The sequence below is a fragment of the Pleuronectes platessa genome, chromosome 15 (genome assembly GCF_947347685.1).
Source record: "Pleuronectes platessa chromosome 15, fPlePla1.1, whole genome shotgun sequence".
NCBI classification, from domain to species: Eukaryota; Metazoa; Chordata; class Actinopteri; order Pleuronectiformes; family Pleuronectidae; genus Pleuronectes; species Pleuronectes platessa.
Window position 1 is genome coordinate 10,401,820 of NC_070640.1, and position 11,503 is coordinate 10,413,322.

Genomic DNA, 11,503 nt, shown 5'->3' on the forward strand with positions numbered 1-11,503 from the left:
TCAAAAGGCTTAAATGTGTGTATTGTTCTTTAGGCTCTTTGTGAGCAGTGCAGCTGGATTATATCTCAGCCTAGGAACAATAATCCCTTTTCAGAAAGCAGTGTTAGTTGGATTGGAGCAGTTTGATGGATGCAGATGTTCAGCACAGTGGCTGTCGGAGTGACAACAGCTGCTTCGAGAGGGTAAGGAGGAAAAAACCCTGCTGTGCGCATGCGCAGACTGCGCTCCTCCGTCTTATTAATTTTTAATGGAAAATGGCTGCGTTTCTTATCCAAACCTCTGGAGCTGGGAAATAAAAACCTTCATCTCTCTGCACCGTCTCTCCTCTTCACCTTCTTCAGACTGAGGCGACCCGGCTCTACACGTTGTGTGACCCACGTCCTGCGGAGAGAGGAGGAAGATTTTTGAGGGAAAATGGATCCACTCACGCTTTGAGGGATGAAAGATCATTTTTCTCTTTAACCCTTTCTGCTCCCAGATCTGCGAACAATCAAGGTACAGTCACCTCCCTGCGAACACGTCTGCAGACATCCTGTGGTGGTGATGAATGATCCATGTGTTTCCTAATGTGTTTTTTTATATAAATTCAGGCCGGCGGCAGCTTTTACGTTCTAATGTTTCACAGGAGGTGAAGTGACATGCAGGGCAGGAGGTGTGCGTGCGTGCGTGCGTGTGTACATGTTCGTGTCTGTGTTTGTCTGTTTATTGTCGAGTACTACAGACAGACAGACAGTGTGTTTGTGTGTGTGTGTGTGTGTGTTAAAGTCCACACCTCCTCCCTTCATCCTCTGATCAACATCAACACTCTGACTTTGGTTTTAAAAAACGATTTCACATTTCTTAACAGCACTGTATTGTGTAATGTATATTGGGTTTTAGTCAAAACAGCTTTTGTGTGTTGGCAGATTTTGGAATTTCAGCTTTTTATTCTTTTATTGATAAGGAACCTTACCTAAATGGGGCATTTCAAAACACACAAGTTAAACATGAAGAATTGAATGCAAAACAATAGGAAACCGTTAGAAGCAATTTGAGGCTCACACAGCATTGAAGCACAAATACAAGAGGGACAATGGTACCTCTGTAGAGCACATTGACTGATACTGCCAACAGCCCTGAAACTCAATCAAGCTGCACCAAATCGCACACACTCATAGTTATCAGTTCCGTAAACGTGCTTGGGAAGTTGCTAAACACGCCCTGCCCTTAAAAATATACATACAAACCAATCAAGAAACGGACAGGGGCGAAAACATACTAAAACACTGCCTGGCACAGTAAAGTGAGAGTGAATTGAAGGCAGGAGATTCAGGGAAGCAATTTTCAGCAACAAAGCAAAACACTAGCAGACTTTCTTTAGACAACACTGGAACCATTTAGGTCTCAGACTCGGGACATTACATTTTTATTTTCTATGCAAAATGCTGCTGTCTGCATGTTCTATTGCAGATTGAGGATGTTTCATACTTTGTTGACTTCAGTTAACTTAGATTTTCACCATTGGGGAACCCACACAACAGCACTGAGTCTACACAAAGATGTGAGTCCTTGAGATGTGTAATAATAGCACATTTACAGTCTGATTTCAGCTTCCCAGCAGAAGATGATGCGCCAGGTGACCAGCAGTGACTTCTGCATGAGCAGCCGGCCCTCGTGCCTCGCGGAGGACGGCCACCACCCCGCCTCCCACTTCGACCTGTGCGCCTCCCAGTCCAACAAGTTCTACCCTCCTCCCTCGTCGTCGTCCCTTCAGATGACCCTGACGCCCATGGTCTTACCCGCCCTGAGCCACAAGCCCATGGTGTGCCAGCGACAGGAAGTGCTCGAGGGTAAGATACCAGGCATTAAAAGCTCTGATCAAGCACCAGACGATGCCAAGAAGAAGAGCAAGGCTGCGGGGAAGACGGGCAGGCGCGGGAGGCCTTTGGGAACCACCAAGCTGGCCGGATACAGAACCAGCACTGGTCGACCACTTGGCACCACCAGAGCTGCTGGTTTCAAGACGAGCCCAGGGAGGCCACTGGGTACGACCAGAGCGGCGGGGTACAAGGTCAGCCCCGGTCGGCCCCCCGGCAGCATCAAGGGCTTCTCTCGCCTCAACAAACTGGCTTACGGTAGCACCTGCAGCGGAGCGGCTTTCCCCTATCCGCTGGCACACAAAGAACTTCTCTGTGAACCCTCCTGCAAAGAGAAGACGACAAACGTGTGAAGGCTCTGTTTCTGCTCCCCCCCCCATAAGTGGAATAAGTGATGCACGTGTACAGGTTTCCTTGCAGGTGTTTGGGGGAGTGGGTGACTGTAATCTTTTCCAGTCTGCTGTGACTGAGACGAGATGATTTTCTATGACTGGTGTTGGTGTCATCTGTGTGCCTGCCACTTGATATAACACTGTTACTTTTACAGTGCTACATCTGGAGATCTATAACCTGTGGAAGGTTTAACTACTCTACACTGTTTCTGTCATCGGGGGGGGGGGGGGGGGGGGAGAGAACTCCTGATGTTCACAGAGCAAGGTGCTTTTAACTTAGTAACAACTGTGGTGGTAATTCATTTCTTATTTATTTTTCATTTTAACATCAACAGATAGTTGAAGTATCCATTTTAAAATGTTTATTGCAGCCACAAGTGTGTGAACCTTTCTGAGATGTTTACAGCACAAAACAAGGACTGATGGACTTTAAGTTATCGTCATACTAGAGTTTAAATATCATATCAGGTCGTGATGGACCGTCGCATTTTTTCTTTCTGTTTAATCAAACAATAGGAAATAATTAAGAAGGGGGACAAGCAGCAATGTCGTTTTTACAGTCTTTAATTGACCATTGTGTCATATTTGTAAAATGGCAATAGATAATCACACACTTAAAACTGAAGTCTAGTTAATACAACCTTTTCCACTCAAACTTAACACCCAGAAAAATACTCCTGTTAATAAACTCACTCATCACTGTTCACTCTCTAAAGGTCAAGCCACTAAATGTCTTCATGTTACTTGCATGCAAATCTTCTCAAAGTCACAGATTCTTGTATAAAATCCAAGTCAGTACTATCTTTTTCACTCAAAAGTATAAAGCAAAAAATGCAGAGACGTCCTGCTTTTTAATACAACCTGCAAAGATGAGATGATGTGCCCTATGGTTGCCTCATCTGCTCATTAGTCACCCTGGAAAAGTTGTTTTTTGTGTATTTGTGAATGAACAGTGTTGATATTTCCTGTTTGTTTCTTGATCGCTCTTCACAATAGTAAAATATGTCATATTTCCTCTTTGGCGCAGATGTTCGAAGCCCCAGACTCACTGGTGGACTCACAGTTGAAATGAGGATTTGTCAGTGGACTCTTGTTAGGACTGTTCTATCTGGAGTGCACTTGTCTCCTTACCAAGGACTAGGTGCTGCTACACAAACCAAAATTTCACATTTTTATAATAAAAAATCATATTTCTCAAAAGCATCTGTGCTGGAATTGGTTTCAACCCAAAGCAGCAAAACTAAAAGTGTACTCAGTTCAATATACATAAAATATCATGTCATATCGTCTCAGTGAGGAAGTAATCGAGAGTAAAAATCTATAATATGTTCAGTCTCAACTTTAAATAACTGATGATTTTTGGTCATTTAATATTTATTACGTTCTAAATTGTCTATTGGCAACATTTCTAAAAATATTTATTTTGTGGTTGTCAATCCAATCTTACTAAATTTGGACTTCCTGTTTTGTAAAGTCTTAACTTACACAACAGAAAACAGCATAATAAGGTCAGTGTTGACTTTGTGACGTTAAATGCACATTGCTTTACACAGAGTGGATGCTTTGTAATTTTGTCTTGTATGGAAAGTCGTCACCCAAAGATTTAATCACTTGTGCTACATTCATATTGATTATTATTTGTCCCAAATTTTTTAACAGAATCAGCTTTGTCACAGGAACATGTCAACGACAATGATTAACATGGAAGTTGTCTTATAGTTGTTCAGCGATTTTACACAAAATATCCTAAAGGAAGAAACATTTATTATTATTATTATTTATTTGATACTCACATGACACATGTTTGGATTTATTAAATTAGTGCAGAGGATATTATTGTGAACAAATGACCCCATTGCTGAGAAAGCTCTCTGAGCTGGTTTATATTCTGCGTTTTTACAATGTGAGCTGCCAGTTTGAATTTCCATGAGATATCTGCAGACAGGGGGCGTTGTTTTTCCAGAACGACAAGCCAAAACTCATAATTATCAGGAACAGGAAAACAAGACTCAAAGGTTTAAGAATTTGGCAAGTACAGATTGATGTCTTAGTGTCTTAATCAGTTTTTTACTTTACATAGTTGCTCGTAAAATAATTGTATCAATTGTTTTAATCAATCTGTCCAGTTTTTATAGAAATATATAATTTAAGGGTCAAATTCATATAAAAATTGTTTAATTAGGTATCTACAATATAAAGTACACAATCATAGCCTCGTATAGCACTTGAATCAGAAGCTGATGTTTGTCTGAAATTCAGGCAGAAATTAAGAAATGGACTAGTTTGATTGGTTTACTGTTCACAGGTATTTCACAGCATGTTCATTGAATCGTAAATACAGTCATTCACATGTAGTCAAACATGATTTTGATCTAAACTATTTGCCACTGTGTCGGTTTCTGTTCGGGAGTTTGATCTTACAATTTGCCTGAAGAACAAACATTGGTATAATTCATATGTTGGGAATTCAGTTTAAGAAAGTGGAGACATTTATTTAATTTGGTGCAATAACCTGTCGTATGTATATTGTACTGTGTAAACTTTGATACTATCACTTTTTATTATTGTTGTATTTTGATACTGTTGTACAAGACCTTTTCTCACTGGTTTAGTTGACGTGTGTTTGTGTTAACAGAGGTGATTGAAACGTCAAATACAAACACTCTCTCCACCCTCTACCAAAGAATATGATGTTAACTAACTTTATTTGATAGAAGAAAATAATCCAATGTCTCACAAAGTAACCTGAGCATGAAAACTTCTGTATAAAATGTAAATGAGAAAAGCTCTGTCCCATGAAAGATGGTACGATTGTTTTGATTAATGCAAAAAGCTTTGAGTAATCACTGCGTCTAAAGCCTCGAAACACGCAGGTGTAATTGTTTCATGGATAGTCGATTGGGAGGATTGTAAATTTCAACACATTGACGATATAAAGTTAGGTCCTTGTTTTAATTCTGCGTTGGAAAAAAAGGTCTCTTTTCATAGATTTCATATGTAGCCACGTGTTTGATGTTGGACTGAACATTTCTTGTTGAGGTTATGGCTGAAGTGATGCCGGCCGGTCGCATAATCCTGAGGTTTGTGTCTTCTTTTACAGTTTAAGTGTTTTTTTGTTTTATAGTTTTTAGATTCACACATTAAGAGTAATAGGATCAAAATGCTGGTTGGATGCACTGTTAATTACATCTGCCTTTTTCACAGCAGATATTTAGATAGAGATCGAAAGGTACATGCAGGCTATAGATAATAAAGTTAATGATGGTTTGATTCTATTTAGCTAATCGGTATTGTGCAGGCTGACATCTTGACACTTGAATAGATCATCAATGTTGTTTGTTACACTTTGAGACTTGTCTGCTGTGAAAAAGGTATTCTGTCTGTCTCAGTCATCTCCCTCTGTTGTAGTCGCTCCTGAAACCTGATGAGCATTTCTCACTGAAAAGCTGAAACATGTTTGACTTTTTGTCCTTATTCTTGGCTAACTGGGTTTCTACCATAGACTTTATCCACTGTTGCTGCAGCAGCTACAGCTCTATTGACTTCTGACCTGGTGCTTACTTTGTTGGAGGCTGCTCCACAGCTTCCTGCAAAGGCTCATGAAGGTCTTGATCTTGTTTATGATGGAGTTTGGTGAAAATAATTAACATTTACATTAATTGAATACCACAAATTTGAAAACTGTACCCCCCTCCTCCTCAGTGATGTCCCATTGAGATTGTAGCCTTGTCCTCTGTCCTTGTATCAGATTCAGTCAATCAAAGTGTCCCTCCAGTCTGATTATCAGATTGCAAGGTTACATTGTAAATCTTGATTTTTTTTTATTTATTATTATTTATTATTATGTTATTGTGAATCATGTTTTCATTATCTAGAACAGAACATCGTTCCAGAACAGAAAAGCTGTTTGGCTCTCTCTGAGTTAGGGGGATATTTTTTTTGTTGTTGATTGTAATCACTCAGGTAATATCAGGTTATTATTCTACAATTTTTTTTTCAGATCAGTCTTGGTTGATGTTCGTGTAGTTGAGAAAATTGATTTAAAAAACATAACACGCTTCAGCTCGATGAAGGAAAACCTGTAAATTAATCTGTAAATGTTGGTTTATGGTTATGTCAGGGAAAGTGGGACTTTTGAACGCTCATCTGATCAGCATCAAAGTGCTTGAAGTGAAAATAGATTGTTCAGACTATAGGACTAGAAATGGCTGATGTCAGATTTCGATAAGAATTAAAGCAGGACTTCTTCATCACATGAACACCTGAATAACACATGGATTTGGTGTCATAGTATCACAGACATGTGAGGTGATCATAGACTAAAGTATGAAAGTTAAAGACGGGGGTACGAGGCCAGTGTCGTGACTGATGTATTGGCCAGTAAGGTTTAACCTTGAATCACTCTCTGGGTCTTTATCTGTTTCACTGGTAAGTTCATATCTAAAATAATTTGTCAAAGGTGTGGACAAGGTGTTACAATTTTATGCTGCTGAAAAAATGTTTTCCCTGTTTTTGTATTTGTTCATTGGGTGGAGTGCACTGACATTCCGGACCTGGACCCTGATTGAAAGATGATTATTGAAGGTGGATTAATGAAAAACAGACTCAGTAAAGAGGTTGATTTATTCACCTTCTTGTCATTTGTAGCGATAATATTCCAAGTTCAATCAGCACTCTTACTTTTTGAGTGAATATTTTTTCTCACACCACCTTTCAGTGTAAAATCCTGACCTGGTCCCTTATCTTAAAATATTATTTTGAGTGGGTTTTGGTTGGAGAAGATGTGAAGCTCAGTTATTCCAAGTGTGTGACTGGAGAGGCCTGTGAAGCTTTGTATCATTCCTACTTTATTCCTGCATGATTACTGTGGAATGCTCAAAAGTTGTGTAATAAATCTGAAGGTAAAACGTTTCTTGAATTGTTGTCCACGGAGAAAGATAAAAACTTTATTAACTCACAAATTCTACACATTACATCAGGCACAAACCCTAACCCTACACCACACAATAGCTGATCAAAACAAGGACATTTATAAACGTGAAAAATACAAAATTACAAAAATAAATATAAATATTACAATATATATATATATATAATATAAAATATGACTTTAAAATAACACATACAGAAACTGAATAAAAACACTGGCGACATAAACCACAAATCCTGAACATACTGATATTTTGATGGGGTAAAACGACTTCCGCTCTACCCGGAAGTGGGATGTTTATTTTGTTCCGGACTGCTACATCACATTACCTTAGTTCCTACAAGCTGCAGAACATGAAGTAACAACAGCATGTCACGATAACCGTTTATCTTTAGGTGTAACTGCACACGGCTTGAAGCTATGACGGGGGTTTTGAACAGCCTTTACATTTCGTGCGTTTTATTATTTATAAGTTATCATTCTGGTGTTTTTAGGTTTTCGTCGGTGACAGCCCAAGGTAAGAGACCCAGCCGCCTGCTAGCTAAACAGAGCTAGCACAACACTACTTATAACTACAGTTTATTTCGAATATCATATATGTGGAATATAATGTTCAAACATTTGACCATCTTCATAACCCGCTGCGGATCAACGCTAATGATCGTTATGAATATATTTAGGAAAAGCTAGTGATACACGATCCAACAATAACATTTGTGTAAGGAAGAGGTATAAGTGAGTTCAGGACATTTTAGTACGACCATGTTAACTGAACAGCAGCTGAAAAAGTACTTATTTATCAGCTCTATCAAATCTGTCGGTAAAACTGAATAGTTACAACAGATAGTGAGAAGTGAAACCTTCCTGAAGTTATCAGTCATTGCAGGGCTGTTATTGTAGACTGTATTAGTTTTAGAGTCAACTCAATAAGATGATATTCACTTAATGATGGACTGACAATCAATCCACCACAGTTTTAGGTCATTTTTTCCAATATGTGCTTGGTTCTTTTGTTGCTGTTATTCCACCACTTGAGTGCAGATTCTGGGGAAAGCAAAGTGTGTTAAAGTTACCTCAACCCGAACCTAACTTCCTCCGTAACCCTGTTTATAACACCTAAATAGATCAGTGGAAACGATACTCATCTCTGGCTGTTCCTGAGGCTTCAGTTTGAGGATTATCTGTTTTATTTTGTAGACAGATGATGAAATAAAATATGAAATTTGAAGGAGCCACTTTGTCAATTTTATGATATTTTATAATCCAAATAACTAATTGATTAAATGAGTTGAAGTCTGCAGATCACAGACTCAAGTGATATTTATTTTCACTTCTATTTGAATCAGATACAGTATTGGCCTGGAATTCGGCTAGATCATTTTCAGCTCACTTTCCAAATGTGGAATACTTGCCTCAAATAGAAATAATCTGGACATTTAGGTTACTCAGCAATTGAGAGATAAAGTAAAGTTTATGGCAGATAAATGATGACTGTTATTTGAGGTAAGGCTTACAGACAGAACAGCAAAGAGAGAAAGTCTTGTGTACTGAGCTTATTAATCATAATATTATTTTTTCAGATATTGATGAGGCACTGGCGCTCACGCTGTCAGAGGAGGCTGCTTCTGACTTGGAGAACAGCCCCAAGTTTGTTGAATCAGAAGACCTGGAAACTCTGCCGAAGAGGCAGTTCAAGACAGCTGAGATTGCAGATGCTGTGATGGGCACTGAAGCCCCCATCAATCCGTCTGACATCGAGTCCCTTTTCCCCAAAAATGTAAAAGACTTCCAGTCAGGTTTCTCTCCGCCTTGTGACGAGGTCAGTGCCCAGTGCGCTTCGTCTGCTGCGGCAGCTAAAGGAGCGTCACTGGAGGAGATGGGCACCGAACCGTCACAGCAGGTTGGTGTCTTGAAGAAGAAGAGATGTGATTCTAAGTTTTGGAAATTGCAAAAGAAATGTGTAGTGGGAGTAAGCACCTTCTCCAAAAGGCTGGTGATTAGCACATTTTTGATTTCAGTATTTTGTTTCTGATTAAGTGATTTATGAGACACAGCAAAATACAAAAAATAGTTCTTAGAATAAGTGCATAAGAGACAGGGTGTCTAAGTACCCCTTAAAGCTTTGTACTGGTTTTGATTTCAAATGTTATTCAGAGCACAGTCTGCTGGCCTCAGGCAAGATAAAATATACATAGTAAAGTGATGGTTCCCAGCATTTGACTTATTCCTGGTTGTTTCCCTCCAGGTCACCCTTGACATAGTGCACGCAATCTCCGAGGAGCAGAACACCACAGAAACGGCCAAGACGTACAAAGTGAATTGCGATAAGAGGAACATCACAGAAATGGATAGTTTTGCTGTGCATGTCCTCAACGTTTCACAGGTATTTATGCGGCTCTCTTGAGGTTCACTTGTTGGGTTGCCATTAACACAACAGGTTTAATTGCAGTTTCCTTCATTTCTTATATATATATATATATATATAAACTCATATTTTGTAATATTGTTAGCCTTATATCCCTCAGATTTTCAAAATGTCAGAGAGGTGGATTACTATACCTGTTTCTCCCATGAGAAGAAATCGAAACCCATCCCTCAACCTGTTTGCCTGCCCCTCATTTGTCTCAGGACCTGATGGAGTACCTGAATGTGAACAGCACAGAATGCTCTGTTGTGCTGTTCTTCACCGCATGGTGCCAGTTCTCCGCCAGCCTGGCCCCTCACTTCAACGCCCTGCCCAGAGTCTTTCCCGGCATGCACTTCTTGGCACTTGATGCCTCTCAACACAGCAGGTAATTGGTGTATAAACATTTCATGCTGCTCCAAGTGAAAAACCCACTTTAAAGCACTCGTATTTTTTCCAATGCAAATTCATCATTTTTTATTTTGGGGTTAACTGCAATAAGTTTAGATGCTAATATTTAAAAAATACACATTATTTGTCTTATACACATGCATTTCTGCTGAGCTCCCTCTGTCTGAAACGCTCTGTTAGATCCTGGCCCGCCTCACAAAACACCTGCTCTGATTACTTGTGTGTTAATTTTTTTGTGTACATAATTTTCTGCTTTTGTACAGATAATTTCCTTTAGATCCTATTGAGGACTTTGTAAACTAGACCTGAAATAAGTAACTCTGGTGAATCTTTAAAACAATCAAGATTTGTCTTTCTTTTATCTTGTCCCGCTCCATCTTCCACCAGCCTCTCCACAAGGTTTGGGACCGTGGCTGTGCCCAACATTCTTTTGTTCCAGGGGGCCAAACCTATGGCTCGCTTCAACCATACTGATAGAACGCTGGAGACACTCACCTCATTCATTGCTAACCAGACAGGTATGAACGGTAAAAGACTTATCCTTAAAGACATAAAGTATGCTGTATCTAAAAAACCTCGTCTGTCCCAGGGTTTGAATCGGTCACTGACAGAAACGTGACGGACGCTGACCGCCTGGGCCCCCTGCCCAGCGTCCCTGTGAGCAGCATCGACTGGCTACTGGTCTTCTCCATCCTCTTCATCACAGGCTTCTTTATTTACGCCATCCTGAGAACGGACAGCATCCGCTGGCTGATACCGGGACAGGAGCACGAGCATCAGGACTGAAAACGGAAAAGCACTGCAAATCTCTAGATGTAAACATCACTTGATCAACAATTAAGTGTGTTATTTATCATGACCTAATTTGTCGATATTTTAAGTGTTTTTTGGTCAAAACTAATTTACTGAGCCATTTGGATTTATAATAAAAAAATGATTACCTTTTGTTGAGTCACTTTTCTCTTCTGCGCACTTTATTACCTTTTCAGCCATAATGCTAAAGTACAAATAAACCGAACAGAATATAACACTGAGGGTAGGCTGCTGAAGGCCTCTGATCTTAAAAATAAATAAATAACCCCTTTACAGTTTATAGCATATATCCCCAAAAAATAATGACAATGAATAATGAAAAGAAAGAAGAGGAAAATATTCTAAAACATTTTAGATTTTTCTTTGGGAAATTATGCACTAAGGCTTTTCTGCAGGAATCTCCCGATCTGGTGCTTCTTAGCAATTATTATTATTAAATAAAAAATACATAAATATTATTTAGATATTATATCAAGTGTTTGAGTCCACAAAACACTTGGAGTTTCAGGGATAAACAGCCCATAAATTATGATGGTTACAAAACTGTGCCTGGTTTCTCTTCTCCCACTCTCCTCTCTTTAAGCCCTCCCCGACCGGTCGGGGCACATCCACCCCACTGCTGGAGTTTTTTTTTCGGTCAAGTGTGAACTGTTAACGGTTTAAAAGTGCTCCCATTCTTACTGAATGAATCATACAA

General features: G+C 39.4%; 2 protein-coding genes across 3 annotated transcripts; both read left to right on the top strand.

Moving 5' to 3' along the window:
* The first annotated feature begins 255 nt into the window (after positions 1–255).
* Positions 256–7,142, top strand: c15h5orf24 (chromosome 15 C5orf24 homolog). Of its 2 annotated transcripts, none has more exons than XM_053441475.1 (2): positions 256–495; positions 1,579–7,142. In XM_053441475.1, exon 2 carries the CDS (start codon positions 1,604–1,606, stop codon positions 2,207–2,209), a length of 606 nt encoding a protein of 201 aa, XP_053297450.1. In that variant the 5' UTR covers positions 256–495; positions 1,579–1,603; the 3' UTR covers positions 2,210–7,142. The 2 variants fall into 2 exon arrangements, with proteins under 2 accessions (XP_053297450.1, XP_053297451.1); XM_053441476.1 differs by having other exon boundaries at positions 1,590–7,142.
* A 338-nt stretch (positions 7,143–7,480) lies between these two features.
* On the top strand, positions 7,481–10,938 carry txndc15 (thioredoxin domain containing 15). Its single transcript, XM_053441422.1, has 6 exons — positions 7,481–7,695; positions 8,759–9,078; positions 9,424–9,561; positions 9,807–9,970; positions 10,381–10,511; positions 10,583–10,938. The coding sequence occupies exons 1-6, from the start codon at positions 7,599–7,601 to the stop codon at positions 10,777–10,779; spliced, it is 1,047 nt and encodes a 348-aa protein (XP_053297397.1). The 5' UTR covers positions 7,481–7,598; the 3' UTR covers positions 10,780–10,938.
* The last annotated feature ends 565 nt before the right edge of the window (positions 10,939–11,503 follow it).